The 19,181-nt window shown below is 41.9% G+C and overlaps 1 protein-coding gene and 1 pseudogene across 2 annotated transcripts; one reads left to right on the top strand and one right to left on the bottom strand.

The window, feature by feature from the left end:
* Positions 1-963, top strand: LOC311180755 (olfactory receptor 52B4-like; annotated as a pseudogene). Its single transcript has one exon. The product of its transcript is annotated as an olfactory receptor 52B4-like (transcript).
* An 11,480-nt stretch (positions 964-12,443) lies between these two features.
* Positions 12,444-17,125, bottom strand: TRIM21 (tripartite motif containing 21; the record flags this gene model as incomplete). The annotated part of the gene is made up of 6 exons (XM_084250667.1): positions 12,444-12,985; positions 13,236-13,336; positions 13,989-14,011; positions 14,946-15,176; positions 16,205-16,300; positions 16,718-17,125. 6 exons carry the CDS (start codon positions 17,123-17,125, stop codon positions 12,444-12,446), a joined length of 1,401 nt encoding a protein of 466 aa, XP_084106793.1.
* Positions 17,126-19,181: the final 2,056 nt, after the last annotated feature.

Raw genomic sequence — 19,181 nt, 5'->3', positions numbered from 1 at the left:
ATGGCTAGCTTCAACCACAGTGGGGTTAACCATATGGTCTCCTATCAGCTGGGCATTCCAGGTCGAGAAGACCTACACATGTGGATTTCTATCCCCCTTTTCATCCCCTTTTTGCTCTACTTGGAAATGGTTTTCTTATCTTCATTATCCTGATGAAGAGCACACTCCATAAACCTATGTATTTTTTCCTCTGTATCTTGGCTGGAATCGACATTGTCTTTGCCACAACCACAGAACCCAAGGCATTGGCCATTTTTCTGGTACAATAAGAGAGAAATCTCTCTGAATAGCTGCATTACTCAGCCTACATCCAGCATTCTTTCTTCATTTCTGAGTCTGGTGTCTTGCTTGTGATGGCATTTGACCGCTACATTGCCATATGTTACCCATTAAGGTACACCATGATACTCACACGCTCTCTGATAGGGACAATTAGTGTGGCTGTTTTCTTCAGAGCACATTGTACAATTTTTTCCCTGGTATTTCTTCTGAAGAGGCTGACTTTTTGCAGAAATAATATCCTCCTGCATACATTCTGTGAACACATTTGGCTTGGCCAAATATGCCTGTGATGACATCTGAGTAAATATCTGGTATGGATTTTTTGTTTTAATGTCAACAGTGATCCTAGATGTTATCTTCATTTTTATTTCCTATTTCATGATTCTCCGTGCTGTCTTCCACATCCCTTCTCAAGAGGCTCGCCACAAAGCTCTCAACATGTGTGGCCCCCATGTGTGTGTCATCATCCTCTTTTATGGGCCAGGGATTTTCTCAGTCCTCACTTACCGCTTTGGACGCCCTATCCCAATACATGTCCATATCCTGCTGGCCAGTGTTAGCATGCTCACTCCTCCTATGCTGAATCCCATCATTTATGGGATCAGGACAAAACAGATACAAGACCAAGTGGTTTATGTATTGTTTCCAAAGCATACACGATCTGGGAATGAAATAAAGTGATTTCTCAGAAATTTTGGTTCTTCCATGAGCTATGCTTTGGCAGCAGTGAACAAGGGAGCTAGAGTTGAGTCACTAGGAAATAGGTCTCATTGTGTTATGGGTCTCTGGAACAACTTCCCTGAAACTGAGACTTGTCTCTCTAATCTGTCTGAACACAGTATCTGTAGGTTAACTGAGATAATTACAGATCCTGAGTTGGGGAAGGAACAGGTTAGTCTTTAGTAGTCATGTCTTACTCTGTAAAATTCAACTCAACTCTGGGAATAGTCAATGTTATATTCAGGATCTTGTTTTGATAAATCCTAAGTTTTCTGTCTTGGGTTATAGCTCTGAGACATATCACCACATCCCCGGCAGCCCATGTAAAACCTGCGTTCCTTCATCTGCTTTCTCTAAGTATGATAGATATTAAGAGGATGTCAAGAGAACTATACTTTAAACTTTTTTTTCTTTTTTGAGGAAATGCTGGTTTAAGTTGTTGTTTATACTTTGGGAGTAGAGGCTGCCACCCCTGCCCCACCTTGCTCCCCACCCCCTGTTTCTGTTATTACTGTGGTGCGCCCACCACCAAAGCACCTGTAGTCCATCATCATGGTCCATTGTGCTCTCTCCCCACTTTGTTATCACCCTTCCCATTGCCTCCTATGGACTCAGTCCTATAATCAGCTTTCAGGGGTTAGTTTTAAAGTTTGGTTTTATCTAACCCTTTGTGTGATTTCTCTGTATTCCACTTATAAGTGACATCATCCAGTTTTGTCTATCTCCTTTTGACTTTTCATTTATCATAATCCCTTCCCGCTCCATCCATGTTGCATTTGTCTTTTTTGATAGCTGAGCAGTATTTTATTGTGTATAAATAAATCTTCTTGATCTACTCCTCTGTTTTTGAACAATTAAGTTGTTTCCATATCTTATTACAAATAGTGCTGCTATGAACATGAGTTTACAGGTTTCCCTTTGCATTAGTGTTTTGTGTTCTTTGGGTAAGATAATCTAGGAGTGGAATTGCTGGGTGATAGGCAGATCCATATTTAAGTTTTTGAGGCCCCTCCATACTGTTTTCCACTAAGGTGGTATCTTTCCCACCAACAGTGTAATAGGGTTCCTTTTTCTCTACATCTTTACCAGCAGTTGTTTCTGGTCTCTTTGATATGGGTCATTTTCAAGGAGTAAGGTGGTAGCTCATCGTGGTTTTTTTTAAATATATATATTTTTTGTTCTTTTAATTTTTTCATCATTGTTCATTTTATTTTATTTTTAATTTTTTTACATTGTTCATTTTTAAACAATATTTGCTTGCCCCCACCTCTCAGGTGTAGTCCCCATAGAATTACCTTCACCAGTGCACTTGTGTTTGAATTGCATTTCCCTAACAACAAGTGATAATGAACATTTTTTCATGTGTCTGTTGGCCAATTGTTACTTCCTTGGACAAGTGACTGTTTAGTTCACTATGCTATTAACTTTTGACTTTTTTGAAATTGTTTTTTAAGGATCACTCCACTCAACATGGTACAGAATAAATTCAGACTTCCTTTCCAGCAACAATTTCCATATCACTTTCAGGTAATTGTGCTTCAGTGTCAAGGAATGGTGTATTTCTATATGTTCTTAAGTGTCTTGGTGCATTTTAAAAAAGTGATCGATTTGCATGGCATGACCTCTTCTTTCTTTGACTTTTTAATGTATTTTCATCATCTTTCAAGGCTCAGCATGGGGACACCAACACAGAGAGGTCATTATAAATACCTTCTCTCAAGATGAGCTACTACTTTCTCTGTGTTAACACTATATATTGTTGATACTTCTTTTGAAAACATTTGCTTCATTTTATATAAGTATTCCATAGAGAAACTATGGAAATAAAATTAAAATTAAATTTGCACATAATTCCACTACTTAGAAATTTAATGTTATTTTGGTGTTATACTTCCAGACTTTATGTATAATTACAACTCTAACAACTGTAACTGTACATGCATATTTAAACTTAGACATGATTCTGTAATCCAACATTATCACACAGAACTGTATTTTAGCCATTATAATACATTAAAAAACATCTATAATAACTTTAAAGGCTATTTTATCTCTTTAAAAAGCATGCTTTTAAAAATTCTAATTTACACTTAGATACAACCTTTAATCTTTTAGTACTTATATCAGTAATGTTGAGAAAAACATAATAGTTATTCTAGGGATACTTTCGTGCACAAGATTGGGCTTTTTTGTGCATTAAATTTTGCATGATTTTAACTAAGCATAATTACTAGGTGAGGGTTTAAAGATTTTAGATTCCTCTGGCACATTGGAAAATTGTATCTAGATAAATTATAAGCCTTATTCTTGTTAGAAATACACTAGTGCCAAAATTTATTGAATCAATACTAGCATTTATCAAATAGCTCCATTTAAAAAATTGCCACATGTAAAGCAAAATAATTTTTTCATTGTCCTTTATTTGAATTTATTTAGTTAACAGACACGTACATTTTTTGGTACTTATTGGATATTGTTTTTCTTTGTGATTAATAGCAACCATTTATTGAAACTGTGCAAAACTCCTCATACCTTACTTATTTAATCTTTAAATCAACTAAAAATTGTTTCTATTTCCATTTTTCAGCATGAATATATAACTTCCCCAATATTATTTATTGAAAATATATTCTTAGGCCATATTTCTGTAATTTTTGATTGTTTTACCTAAAGAAATACATAAAATATTTTTTCTATGTGGGTTTTATTGTTTTAATATTAAGCTATTTTCTTCAGTTTAACATTTTTCTGAGGTTTTCTCCTAGATTTTTTTTTTTTTGGTGGGACCCTCGCTGGTGGCCGGGGAATGAACCTGCGCTGCAGAGGCTGCGTGCAGCCTCGCAGCCCAGTGCTCAACTGCTGTGCCACCAGGGGAGGTCCTCCTAGATTTTTAAATTACACATTTTATATCTATTTTTTCAAAGCTAGACAAAATAAAAAAAACTTCTATGACCAATATCAGAAAATTAAGACATAGTTGTTAAATTTTAGTGTTTCTGTCCTTTATATGATTTATTTATACAAGAATGGGGGTACAGGTCAGATGCGCAGGAGGGTGAGAGAATTCACCGGAGATAGCTGGGAGCAGAACAGGCAAACGGACTGAAGACACTGCTGAGGGGAGCAGCGGGTGAGACAGGAGAGGTCTGCCGTGCCATGCAGGACTCTCCCTGGCCAGCTGGGAATCGAACCCACGCTGCAGAGGCTGTGGACAGCTTCACAGAGCAGTGCTCAACCCGCTTTGCCACCGGGGAGGCCCTAATTGTATTTTTTTTTAAATTGGAAAACAAATATGCAACTTGGAATGGCTTTGAGGCAAATTGTCCCATAAGCAGATTTTCTTTCAGTGGCTAAAATGAGGTTTGAAAAACAAGTAACAATAAAAGAAAATGTTTCTGGTATAGAAGCAGCAGTACCAAAAATAGTGCATGAGTACCTGGATAGTACACCCATTTTATAACAGTGCAAATTTTAAGGGCATTTTTTTGACTATCCATAGTCCACATAGAGTTACAGCTCCACACTTCAACCACAACATGCTAAGAATCCCTAAAGAAAACCATTTAAAAAAAGGGCATAACCCAGATGTTCCCCCACTCGATTAACTCCAAGTTTAGATGTGCAGAAGGGCTTAGATAAGCCACATGAAACATGTTACTTGATCAATTTTCTAAAATAAGTAGTGGTTTTAATAGTGCTCTTTTGTCTTTTATCCTTCATTATCTTTATATTGATACATGCTTAATCCACTATCTTCACTATATTTACTTTTGTCAATGAGATTTCCCTTTTCCTATGTTTTCTTGTTAATAAGTGCCATTAAAAAACTATAGAAGTCCTTTTAATAAATCTTGTGAGTTATTGAGGATGAAATCTTTTAGTTTTTGTCTGTAAAATTCTTTATTTTCACTTCAGTTCTGATTGATAACTTGCCAGGTAATGTATTCTTACCTGGAAGTTTTTACCTTTCAATACTTTGAAGATATGCCAGTACCTTTTTTTTTTTTTAAAGATTTATTTATTTATGCATATAAGAACTGGAGTACAGGCAAGAGATGCAGGGGGTGAGAGGATTCACCAGAGACAGAGTGGGGAGCAGAACAGGCAGACTTACTGAAATACACTGCTGAGGGGAGCAGTGGACGAGTCAGGAGAGGTCTGCTGTGCCATGTGGGTCACCTCCCTGGCTGGCCGGGGAATCGAACTCATGTTGCAGTGGCTGCGCACAGCTTCATAGGTTGTCTTAACTGGCCCCCATGCCAGTACCTTTGGCCTGCAGAGTTTCTGCTGAAAGAACTGCTGACTGCCTTATGGGAGGTTTATTGTAGCTTATAATTTGTTTTTATCTGGCTGCTTTTATTTATTTTTTAAAGATTTATTTATTTATGTATACATACATACATACATACATACAAGCACTGGGTACAGTCAGAAGCGCGGGAGGGTGAGAGAATTCACCAGAGCCAGAGCGGGGAGCAGAGCAGGCAGAAGGACTGAAGTACACTGCTGAGGGGAGCAGCGGGTGGCAGGAGAGGTCTGCGCGTTGTGTGGGATCCTCGCCCGGCGGCCGGGATCGAACCATCGCTGCAGAGGCTGTGGGCAGCTTCGCAGCCCAGTGCTCAACCTCTGTGCCACCAGGGGAGGCCCCTGGCTGCTTTTAATAGACTCTAAGTGTGTTTCTCGGGGTTAGGGAAGTTGTCAGTTACTATTTCTTCAAACAGCTTTTCTACCTCTTCCTCTTTTCCATTTCTGGTACTTCTATAATTTTAATGTTATTTTGCTCGATGTTTTTCATGTTTCCGTTAAAAGAAAGTTTTTTCCCCTTTTTTAAAATTTTATTAATATTTTATTTTATATAATTCTTATATCATTTTTCAATTTTGCACAATGTATGCATTATCATTTTGGTTATATTCCCCATATAATTGCACCCCCCCTTATTTTGACCCTAGTCCTTCTTCTCCCCTTCCCTCCCCCACCCCCATTGCGTGTCTCTGGTTTATAGTTGCTTGTTGATTTTGCTTTTTACATTGTATTAATTAGTTTTTTTCCTGGTCCCTTATTTAGGTTTTCTAAATTCCTGCTATGAGTGAGACCATCCGGTATTTTTCTAAAAGAAAGTTTTTTAAAATTCATGTTTCTCAGATAACATTCAAAGGGAAACCAATCAGACTGACATCAGACTTCTCTGAAGAAACACTACGGGCAAGGAGAGAGTGGAGGGACATAGTCAACAGACTCCAAGAAAACAGATGCCAACCAAGAATACTCTATCCCACAAAGCTCTCCTTCCTCTTTGAAGAAAGAATATGGACCTTCCCAGACAAACAGAAACTCTGGAATTTCATTGCGACTAAACCCCCACTCCAAAAAATACTACAAGGAGTCCTAAAGCCAGAACCTCAGAGGGACGAATAACAACAAAAGAAGGCCAAAGAAAGTTATTAAAAGAATAAATAAATAAAATCAAAGGAAAGACAAACACAATGGCAAATACAGATGCTAACATATCAATACTAACTCTAAATGTAAATGGACTAAACTCTCCAATAAAAAGACACAGAGTTGCAGGCTGGATTAAGAAACAAAACCCAACCTTTTGCTGTCTCCAGGAAACACATTTAGCTGCAAAAGATAAAAATAGACTCAAAGTTAAAGGATGGAAAACAATTCTACAAGCAAATGGACCAAAAAAGAAGGCAGGAACAGCTATACTCATATCAGATAAAACAGATTTCAAACTTAAAAAGATAAAAAGAGACCCCAGTGGTCATTACATTATGATCAAGGGGATAATACTTCAAGAAGAAATAACACTCATTAACATATATTCACCAAACGAAGGAGCACCAAAATATATCAGACAACTATTGGCATCTCTGAAAACAGACATCAGAGAAAACACATACGTAGTGGGAGACTTCAACACACCACTATCAACAATGTATAGATCAACAAGACAAAAAATAAGTAAAGAAACCAAAGCTCTAAATAAGGATCTAGAGTGCTTAGGCTTAACAGACATATATAGAACACTAAACCCAAAAAAATCTGAGTATACATTTTTCTCAAGCGCACACGGATCATTCTCTAGGATCGATCATATACTGGGGCACAAGACAAACATCAACAGATACACCAAGATTGAAATCATACCAACCATCTTTTCTGACCATGAAGGCATCAAACTAGAAATAAACCATAAAGAGAAGGCAAGGTATTCTCCTACCTCGTGGAGATTGAAACCCACACTACTGGAAGTCCAGTGGACTAACGAGGAGATAAAAGAAGAAATTAAAAAATTCTTTGAATTGAATGACAAGGAGGACACCAATTTCCTAAATGTATGGGATGCAGCAAAAGCAGTAATAAGAGGAAAATATATAGCAATAGATGCTCACATCAAGAAACAAGAAAGAACTCAAAGAAACAACCTAATCTCGAAACTCAAAGATCTAGAAAAAGAACAACAAAAGAGCCCCAAAACCAGTAGAAGAAAAGAAATAATAAAAACCAAAGCAGAAATAAATGAAATTGAAACTAAAAAAACAATCCAAAAGATCAATGAAACCAAGAGCTGGTTCTTCGAAAAAATAAATAAAATAGATAAACCCCTTGCCAGGCTCACAAGGGCAAAAAGGGAGAAAGCACAAATAAATAGGATAATAAATGAAAGAGGAGAAATCACAACGGACACAGCAGAAATCAAAAGAATTATTAATAACTACTATGAACAGTTATATGGAAACAAGTTTAACAATCTAGAGGAGAAGGACAAATTCCTACAACTCTACAATCACCCAAAGCTAGATAAAGAAGAAACAGAACACCTAAACAGACCAATTACAATTAGCGAAATTGAAATGGTAATCAAAAACCTCCCCAAAAACAAAAGCCCAGGGCCTGATGGATTTACAAATGAATTCTACCAAACATTCAGAGACGAATTGGTACCTATCCTTCACAAACTCTTCCAAAAAATTGAGAAGGAAGGTATAATACCTAACACGTTCTATGAAGCCAACATTACACTAATACCAAAACCGAACAAGGACAACACAAAAAAAGAAAACTATAGGCCAATCTCCCTAATGAACACTGATGCAAAAATCCTCAATAAAATTTTAGCTATCAGAATCCAACAGTGTATCCATAAGGTAATTCACCACGACCAAGTAGGATTCATTCCAGGGACACAAGGATGGTTTAACATCCGAAAATCAATCAACGTTATCCAACACATCAACAAAATGAAATATAAAAACCATATGATAATATCAATAGATGCTGAGAAAGCTTTCGACAAAGTGCAACACCCATTCATGATAAAAGCCCTTGAAATTCTTGGGATACAAGGAACGTACCTCAACATCATAAAGGCCATATATGACAAGCCAACAGCCAGTATCATTCTCAATGGTGAAAAGCTGAAAGCAATTCCATTAAGATCTGGAACAAGACAAGGATGTCCACTTTCACCACTGCTTTTCAATATAATACTGGAAGTCCTAGCCAGAGCAATAAGACAAGAGAAAAACATCCAAGGAATCCAAATAGGAAAAGAAGAAGTCAAACTATCACTCTTTGCAGATGATATGATAATATACATAGAGAACCCCAAAAACTCCACAGAAAAACTAATTCAACTCATCAATCAGTTCAGTAAAGTGGCAGGATACAAAATCAACACGCAAAAGTCAGTAGCCTTCCTATATACAAACAATAAATCTGAAGAAGAAGAAATAAAAAAAACCATCCCTTTTGTTATTGAAACAAAAAAAATCAAATATTTGGGAATAAATCTAACAAAAGAGGTAAAGGACCTATACAAAGAAAACTATAAAACACTGTTAAAAGAAATAGAAGAAGACACAAAGAAATGGAAAGACATCCCCTGCTCATGGATTGGGAGAATAAACATTATTAAAATGGCCATCCTACCAAAAGCAATATACAGATTCAATGCTATTCCAATCAAAATTTCAATGTCATTCTTCAAAGAAATAGAACAATTATTGATGAAATTCATATGGAATCACAAAAAACCCCGAATAGCCAAAGCTCTCCTGAAAAACAAAGAAGGGAATGGAGGCATCAGACTCCCAGACTTCAAACTCTACTACAAAGCCATAATCATCAAAACTGCATGGTATTGGAACAAGAACAGACATACAGACCAATGGAATCGAATAGAAAATCCAGAAATAAACCCACAGATTTATGGTCAACTAATCTTTGACAAAGGAGCAAAGACTATGCATTGGAGCAAAGAAAGTTTGTTCAATAAATGGTGCTGGGAAAACTGGGTCGCTACATGCAAAAGAATGAAGCTTGACCACTACCTCACACCATACACAAAAATCAACTCAAAATGGATTAAAGAACTAGACATAAGACCTGAAACCATAAAATACATAGAAGGAAATATAGGCGAAACACTACATGATTTGCACATCAAAGACATCTTTATAGACACACCACCCAAAGCAGTGATAGTGAAGGCAAAGATAAACAGCTGGGACTACATCAAATTAAAGAGCTTCTGCACAGCAAAAGAGACAATAACAAAAACAAAGAGAAACCCCACCAACTGGGAGAAAATTTTTGCACACAACACTAATGATAAAGGACTGATCACAAAAATCTGCAAAGAGCTGATGAGACTCAACAACAACAAAGAAAATAACCCAGTCAAAAAATGGACAGAGGAACTAAAAAGAAACTTCTCTGAAGAGGAAATGCGAATGGCCAACAGGCATATGAAAAAATGTTCAACATCACTTGCAATTAGGGAAATGCAAATCAAAACTACCATGAGAGACCATCTTACACCAGTGAGAATGGCACATATTAAAAAAACTAGCAACAACAAATGTTGGCGAGGTTGTGGAGAAAAAGAGACTCTCCTGCACTGTTGGTGGGAGTGCAAACTGTTCCAACCACTATGGAGAGCTGTGTGGAGATTTCTGGACCTACTAAACATAGAGCTCCCATATGATCCAGCAATTCCACTCCTAGGTATTTACCCAAAGAACACAGAAACATCAATTCCAAAGAACACCTGCACCTCTATGTTTATAGCAGCACTGTTTACAATAGCTAAGCTTTGGAAACAGTCCAAATGCCCAAAAATAGATGACTGGATCAAGAAGATGTGGTACATATATACCATGGACTATTACTCAGCATTCAAAAAAGGTAAACACATGCAATTTGCAGCAACATGGATGGTGCTGGAAGGGATCATGCTCAGCTAAATAAGCCAAAAAGAAAAATAAAAGTACCGGATTGTCTCACTCATAGCAGGGATCTAGAAAACTTAAATAAGGGACCAGGAAAATGAATAACTATAAGAAAGTGAAAATCAAAATCAACAAAAACTATGAACCAGAGACACTTTTTGGGGGGTGGGGGGCGGGAGGGGAGGGATTGGGGTCAGAATGGGGGGATTGCAATTGTATGGGGAATATAAAAATAAAATTTATTAATTAAAAAAAAAACACACAGAACTGGGTAACCAGAAAAAAAAAAATCGTGTTTCTATTAGCTGTTCTGTGTGAGTTCCATTACTTTATCTTCTAATTTGCACATCTATTTTTCTGTTTCTCGAGTTTGGGTATAGGCCCTGCAATGTATTTTTAGTTGTTTTTGTATTCTTCAACTTATAAATTGTTAGGAAATTTCTTCTCTAGTCTTTGTCGGTCTTACTTTGTTCACCCATTCTTCTGAGATCAGTGAACATCTTTATGGCCATTACTTTGAAATCTATTAGATCAACTACTTATATCCAGTTCATTGAAGTTTTTCTCCATGGCTTTCTTATTTTTAATCACACTTTATTGATTTACCATTTGTTTACAAAACTCTAAATTTGGGAGTACAGCTTCACACCTCTAGGTGTATATACCTTATTCTATTCACCACTGATGTTCTATTGCTTTCTCATCAAATTGACCCCCTTTATCCATTGCTCCCATCCTCCTTCCTCTACCCCTCTGGTATGTTTTTCAGGGCCTAAGATTTATGCTTGTGTGTCTTATTCTCTTGTTTGAAAAGTATTCCTGTTTTCCCATTTTGCTTTCCTAGTGTTTATTTCTCTGTATTGGTTCCATGAGCCTCTTCAGTGCCCTGGGGTAGCTGTCAAGAACAGTCTTACATTGTTACTGTCTAGTGGTGCCCAGAAATACAGGTTCCTCTGTCTGTGCTTGGTGATCAATGCTGTTGCAAATGAGGCAGGCATACCTTATGTTTTAATGAGCCTAGGATGTTGCTTTCTTGCCTCAGCTTAAGGAATATTGTTGTAGTGTGAATGCACAGGGCTGTGTGGCTCAGCAAAGCTGCCATCAGGTAAATGCACGAGCCTTCCTGTGGCTTAATTTTGGCTATGTGTGCTAGCTAACTTTAGCTTCCACTTATGCTGGTCTTATCATGCCAGGGAGATATATATATATTATATAATAAATGGCACTTGCCAGTGTGTTTTTCCCAGAGTGAGTTCCAGCTGGCTCCTGCCTTCTTAGCAATTCTTCAGGCTCAAGAAATGAAACTCATTCACAGTCCGTAAACTTCAACTGCTACCTCTCCTCTGGGTCCTAAGGCAAGTAATCCCGTTTGCATCCTTTGAAAGGAGTTTCTCTGAACATAGGCCCTTTCAGTTTTCAATTCCAGGCTGTTGGTTACCAATACTGCATTCACACCCCCTTCCTCTATTTTTTTAGTGGAGGCAACATTTAATCGGCAAGTCAGTATTTCCATAAGAAAGACATTTCAGAAGGAATGATATCAGAATTGTGTGTCCAGGGGAGCGGAATTTGCCATTTGCTGAAAAGAACACTGAAATTAGGGATGGGCATTAAGCCTGGACCTTTCTTGGTCAGAGTTTCAGGTACTTGAACATTGTTACTGGTCAAGCTATTGAACACACCAACACCAGGCATCTCAGGACTGTGAGGGGCAGAGTTGTGGACCAGAGAGCTAGGCCAGCCCGAGGAGGCCTCCGTCTTCCTAAATAAGGAGTGCCCTCATTGTTAGATCAGAACTCTTTAGGCAGTGCCCAGAGCCTCCAACCATACTCTAACAGCCACCTGATCACGACTGATCATATCACTTATGATCAGATGTGTACATGTTGGAAGGACGATCCTAAATGTGTACAAGAACAAGACAAGGATTGAATGGGATAGATTTGAAGCCCTCTGTATCTAGGAAGACCTTTTGCAAACCATGCCAAAGTACAGGAGATGGAAAGGACCAAAACAAAACAAAAAACCACCCAAAACTTGAGTCATATATAGAAGGCAGAAACATGTTTTGCTTGATATATTAGCTCCAAACCCATCTAAAAGTTTATCTCATGGAAGAATGCTGTAGCAATGAAGGGTGCCAACAGAGAGGGGATCAGTGTGTAGAAAGGGCCATCAGCAGGCAGTGGACCACGACCATCACACCCTCAGTGGACAGAGGGTCAGAGGTGCTGCATTTCTTCCTTTATCATTGAAACCAGTATTGAAGAAGGGCCGCACAGGTCCAGCAAAGTCACATTCATGGAAACTATAGATGAGGGAGCCGTGGTCAGTGATGTTGTAGAAGGAGACTGTGCTGGTCTCACAGTCCAGGAAGATCCCAACCTGGCATGGAGGTACTTGAAGGTGGAGGGAAGTTGAGGGGGAGGTACCAGCCTCATAATGCTCATTCCATAACCAAATTGTCCAGAAGCCATTCTCAGGACTCAGTGAAAAATTTCCCTTCCTCTTCACGGAGTCTCTACAAACCCCCAGGTCCCAGGCATCCTTTTCTGTCACATCCACCTCCCAGTAAAGTTTTCCAGAATCAAAGCATTGGACACCCAGAACTATGGGATAACTATCAAATCTCTTCTCATTCTCAGGCACTGCTTGTGGGGTCTCCCCAAGCCTCACTTGTCTCTGATCCTTCGAAATAATGAGTAATGAGTGGGCCGTGTGTGAATCCAGGGTGATGTGCACTGCAGAGAGAGAACCACAGTCAGGAAGGGCAGTGTGGGGAATCAGTACTTCTGTGCCTGCGATAGGGGAGGAGAATGAAAGCGTGACCCTGAACCTCTCAGGGTGAGGAAAGGACACTCGGTCAGCTCCAGCCCTTGTCCTGAACTTACATTTGCCAAACTCATCTTTCCCTGACCTGGAATACACTGCCCCTCTTCATCCCCTGATGGTCCCAACAGGCTTGTCCCACACTCTTGGCACTAGCCTCACCTCCACATGTCCTCAGCATGTCCTTCCGCCCTGGCACATGGCACACGTTCCTCAGGTCTGGGGAGGCAATGTCCAGCTCCTTCAGGCTCCAGGACTCACTCCTGGGGCAAACAGAATTAGTGACCCTATCTCCAACTTCTACCCCGGCCTCCTGTACCCTAATACTATAACCTCCCTGTGGGTGATGACTCTTTAATTCAATGGACATTTACAATTACCTCCTAGGTTAGGTTTCTTGAGTACTGGGAGTATTTAGTTCCTATCTGGGTACTGGCCACATGGACTCTGAAGCATATGGGTAGTCTGTCTCCTCTCTATGGCTGAGGTTACCATAGGCTTAGGCTTGTTTCACTTCGCAAGCCGACTATATAGGTTGAATCACTTGTGTGAGGAAACCAAGGAGTTTCAATCAGGTGGCAGGTTTTACTCATGGCTCTTTCTGGTAAGTTTATATAATAACTGGTTAGATTAATTTTAAAGATGTTCCAGCAGGTGTATACTCAGAACATCCCAGAATTTTCCTGTTAGGGTTTCACTTTGTGAAGATGTTATCCATTTACTTTGGACAATTCACCAATCGAGGTGAGATGGCCATTAATTGTCCTTCTGAGAAAGGAATATTTTATGGAGGAGCAGGTCTTTGAGGATTGGCAGGAAGATGTGGGAAATGTCATGTTTTTCTAACTCAATTACCTTTTTCACAGCTGTGTATGCTTCCTACCACCTCCTTTAATAAAGAAAAGCTCTCCTTACCTTTCCAGAACATTTTTCACCTCCTAAGGAAAAAAAAAAGAGTAAGTTATGGAGTCACTGGTTTTTATTAAAGACTTTGGTCTTGTGGGTGACGCCTATCACTACAAGTTCTCCCCTATTCCTCTGGGCCAGAGCCTGAAAGATGTTTCTGGCGAGGTTGGACCAGAAGGAATATATGGCTACTTGTGTGATAACCAGAAATCTAGTGTGGGTTGCCTATAACCAGGGAAAAGAAAACCAGTGAAAGGACTCTGACAAAAAAAAAAAAAAATATGGGGCCCAGATATTTGGGGAGAGTGCCTCAGTCAGCATGGGCTATTTGCCCCTTTCCAGAGACCATCACAGAGGAAAAAAAAGACCAAATCAGGATGCATGGTAATTTCTCTTCTTCATTCATGGACTTGAGTTACATGGGAGGCAGTGCTGGTTAGTTAAAACTATGTCCTATGAGGTGGTTCATATTTTTCCTCATGTAAAATCAAACCATCTGAAGACATTCTGTTGTAGGGCCTGGCCTGGGAATTGGCAGGCTCCTGGGCATAGTCAAAGTATACTAGAAAGCTTGGCTGAATGTTGGGCAGAAGCAAAATTTACCAAGCTCATTTAATTGCTGAATGGAATATTTCCTCCTAAATCTATACTTTCCATGCCTTTATTATAAACCTCTTCTGGTTCCCTGAGTGGCTTATGTAATTTCTTTGTGTTTATTATTTATTTTCTAAAACAAACTTAAATTTGGGCCTCAGTTTCCAAATGTCTTAATGGTAGCTCCAGAATGGTCTGGCTTTTTTTTTTTTTTAAACAGGAAAAAAGCAGCACCTTTACTCAGGACCCTTGTGGGTCGGGACAAGATGGCATGATCATATTCTGAGATAGGTTAAGGTTACTTCTTGTCTCCAGCTCTGGCTCTTTTAAGTTAATCCTTGAACTTCAGGGGAAGACTCTCCCCAGACTCACCTGCAGCAGTTCTAGCGCTGAGCCTCGACTCCGCCTCTCCAGTTCTGAGATGAGCTCCTGCAGGGCCTCCCTCTGCTGGGTCAGCTCAATCTCTTTCTGCCCCAGGATCCTCAGCTGTTCCCTCTCAGTCTGCTCGAGCTTCTGCAGTTGCCGATGTTCCTCCTTAGTCAGGAAATTTTTCTGCTGCTCAAACTCTGCATGAATCCTCAATTTGTGTGTCTCTACTTTCCTCTGTGGTGTCCATGGAAAGAGAGGTGCTTTTTATCAAAGGCTCCAAAACTTTGGGAATAAGTGTCCATACCTATTTCTATTCCCTGTAGAATCATCATTCTGGTTCTATTTGGGAAGACCGCCCCCACTCCCCCCATAGTTTTGCTGGAGAGGCAGGTGGGAGGGATTTCTGGGACTAAGAGTGGAATGGGGATGTTGGGGGTGCCCTGTAGCTGCATCAACCTATAGTATCAGACTTTTCCTCAACCTCTCTCAAAACCCAGTGACTACCCACATCTACCCCTTTGTCTGCATATCTGAGTGAGTTAACACCTGACCCCAGACCCAACAACTTCATAAAAACAGGGCCTCAAAGCTTCCCTAATCCTGAGGAAAGCATCTTTGAGATATTCTTTGCTTGTCCTCTCCTGCTACTGATGGGAGGGTCACCTGATGACGCAGGAAGACCCCTGTGCCACCACAGCCGCTCACCCTTCCCTAGTCCCGAACCTTCCTCACCTGGGATCTACGTGTCATGAGCTCCGTCTCTAATCCCTGCCTGGTCCCCTCCAGACCACTGGTCAGAACAGCTGTAACCCTTCATTACACTCTGGACCAGTGATCTGAAAGTGGCCCAGCAACTGGTCAGACTGGTTCTTCTACCTCAGGCTTTGGTGGTTCCTTAAGTGTGTCCCTCACAGACCTTACCATTTCCTGCCAGGCCTGTAGTTGGGGACCTCTCCTGGGATACCTCATGCCAGATACAGAGGCACTGGTGCTGTCAGCCTCTAAGACTGGGCTTGAGGTGCAGAAGCTTTAGGGTGGGGGTTGTCTCAGCACCTTCTCCGAAGACTCCATCTCCACCTTATTAGAATTACACCCTTTTTGCTCCCCCTGATCCGGAGTTGTACGAAACACTGGAGTCTTGGAGGGTGAGGGGTACAGACTGTCACTTACACAGGCTTTCGGTATGGAGGGAATTTTCAGTCTGGGACCCTGTGCCTGGCCCAGGCTTTGATCTAAGATTCCCCTCAGGAAATGACTCTTGCCTTCCAAGCTGCTTTCTCGGTTGTGATGTCCACTTCCAACTTCTCAGTCAACTCCTGCTCTTTTCTCAGTTTCACTAATGCTGTCTGCAGCTTCTCCTGCAGAGAAAGATAGCAGTTTAGTGCCCCACACCTCAGTGGGCTGGGATTGCGTGAGATCATACTGGTTCTTAGAAAAGTCAGTGCAGAGGAGGGAGGGCTCGAGTCTGGATTTGTAGATAGGAGGACTCTGGAAAAAGCCGGGTGTTTCTTATGAAACAACCACCCAGGGATGGGAGCACTACATGTTCCTGATTAACCAGGAGGCCACAAGGAAATATGATCCTTGCAGCGTCTCCCACAGCATATCCCCTGCCCCAGGGGCATGAGCAGGTAGTGCTGAGCCCGCAGTCCCTCCTCTTAGACATGGAAGGTGGGAGACCTACCCACAACCCCTCGTTCCCACAGGTGGCGTCCACCCTCAGCTCTAGGGAACAGGGTGTTCACCGAGGCCCCAGTGCCTTTGGAAGACCTCACCTGGTACTCAAGAACAGCCTCCTCTATCGGGACCAGGAGGTGGTTACGGTGTTTCCGGGACTTGGAACACACCCAGCAAAGGGCCTTTCCGTCTTCCTTACAGAACAGGTGAAGCGTCTCTCCATGCACGCTGCACTTCTCCCCCTGCGTGCCCTCCTTGGTATTCTGGCCCATCTGTCTAAGGTTGTCCATCAAGTTGGCGAGCTGCAGGTTGGGCCGGAGGTTTCTGACCAAGAATTTGTGCCGGCACACAGGGCAGACGCCACCCATGTCTTTCCCCACCTCGGAGATGCATTCCTGGCAGAAGCTGTGGCCACATTCGATGCTCACAGGTTTCTCCATGGGGTCCAGGCAGATAGGACATGTGACCTCCTCCCACATCTTCACCAAGGCCGTTTCTGAGGCCATGGGGAATGCAGCTCAGTGAGCTCTTGTGGTGGCCTGGGGCTGGGGTGGGGAGGGGGAGAGAACATGAGAAGGACTGTGTGAGAAAAACAATTCAAAGGAAAACAGGAAGGAGCGTGAGCTGATGTGTCTGTAAACAAAGGACAAGAATATCAACCTAAATGACAAGAGTGAGGATTCAAAATAGTCAATGGACAGTGTTGATAAATACAACACAGCACTGTAAATGTGCTTTCCTTATGATTTTTTTTTTAAGATTTATTTATCTATGCATACAAGAGCTAGGGTACAGGCCAGAGGTGTGGGAGGGTGGGTGGGTGAGAGGATCCACCAGAGACAGAGTGGGGAACAGAACAGGCAGATTGACTGAAATACACTGCTGTGGGGAGCAGCAGGCGAGTCAGGAGAGGTCTGCTGCGCCATGTGGGTAGCCCCCTGGCCAGGGATCAAACTTCATAGTGCTGTCACTTAAACCCTTGTGCCACCAGGGAGGCCCTTCTTTATGTTTTTCTTCAGAGCATTTTCTTTCTCTAGCTTACCTTACTGTAAAAATACAGTATATAATATATAAGGCTCCAGATTAATAGCATCTTATGCTATTGGGGAGTCAAAACAGTGCAGAAGAGTGCCTCCCCTGGTGGCGCAGCAGTTGATCACTGGGCAGCAAAGCTGTCTGCAGCCTCTGCAGCACTGGGCTGCTTTGATCCCCAGCCTGCAGGCAAGGGTCCCACATGGTTTGCAGACCTCTCCTGCCGCACCCGCTGCTCCCCTCAGCAGTGTATTTTGTCAGTCTGCCTGTTCTGCTCCCTGTTCTGGTGAATTCTCTCACCCTCCCGTGCTTCTGACTGTACCCAGTGCTTGTATAAATAAATCTTTAAAAAAAAACCAAACAGTGCAGGTGGGGGGGGGTGTTTATCAACAGTATATACTATGCCTATATAAGAACATGTTTTACTCCTTAGTCTGAGAAGCATATAATCACACATGTACACACAGGGTGTCTGCATAAGGGAATGTGTGATCCAGCAGTCCCTGGGCTCTGCACTCAGCTGATTGAAGTCTGTCACCTATCTTCATTTTTAACATCCTAACCATCCTCTCACTTCTGGAGGGGACTTCTGGGGATGAAGTCTCAGGAATACAGACCTACCCTCCACCCCACCTCCCTCAGGCTTACTTGCAGTTCCCGGCTGGTTCTCCCTGCCCCACTCCTCTTACCTCTGCTCAGGTGCTCTCACCTCTTACCTCTGCTAGCTCCTTCCCGGTGACTTTTCAGCCAAGCCCCCTCCCAGGCAGGTGGGCCAGGCAGAAGCTGGGGGACTTCGGGAAGAGCTGAGAAGGAAAAGGGACTGAGGTCTCCACTGACAGGGTGGAAGTGGCTCTTCAGATCTGGAGCAGGACAGAGGGGCCCCTCAGGGAAGGCTGGGGTCCCTTGGTGGAGCCAGGCAGACGCAAGCCGTACTGGGGACTTGGCCTTGGTGGCAGCTCTTTTCACTTTCGATTTCCAGTCAGCCCGTCAGTGCGGGAAGGGGAAGAGGGAGGAGACTGGGTGGGGCGGGGAGACGAGGAGGTGGGAGGAGAAAAGGACTTAGGGAAAGGAAGTGGGAGGCCAGAAAGGGGCGTCAGGGGTGGTAGACCGGGAAGCTTCTGATGTCCCCCAATCCCCTCAGTCCCCCAGGGCCTGGAGGCTGTGGCTGAAAGTGTACAACGTTTAGCCCTTGCTTTGTGCCCCGCCCCCCCGCACCTCGTCTTCCTGATCTAAAATATTATGGTAAAATATTCTATCTGCTGCACGGAGGGCTCATGCTGCCTTGACACTGGTCCTAACCGCGCAGCCACAGGCTGAATCCACCTGTGGAGCTGCTCCCTGGAGGTTTGACGGGAAAGTGCGTGGGGCTCTCCCCGCGTGCGTCATTTGTTTCCTATTTCCAGAAATGAAATTTTTCTTTTGAGATTCTTTTAAGAACTCGGATGGTGGGTGAGGGTGTAGATAAGGGGGAGAAGGGAGAGATTTAGCCCACAAGATCCCAAGGCAGGTATCCCACCAGTGAGTGGTGAG

This window comes from Talpa europaea (genome assembly GCF_964194135.1).
Source record: "Talpa europaea genome assembly, chromosome: 1".
NCBI lineage: Eukaryota > Metazoa > Chordata > Mammalia > Eulipotyphla > Talpidae > Talpa > Talpa europaea.
The sequence above is the reverse complement of the archived record's forward strand: the minus strand, read 5'-3'. Positions and strand labels throughout refer to the sequence as shown.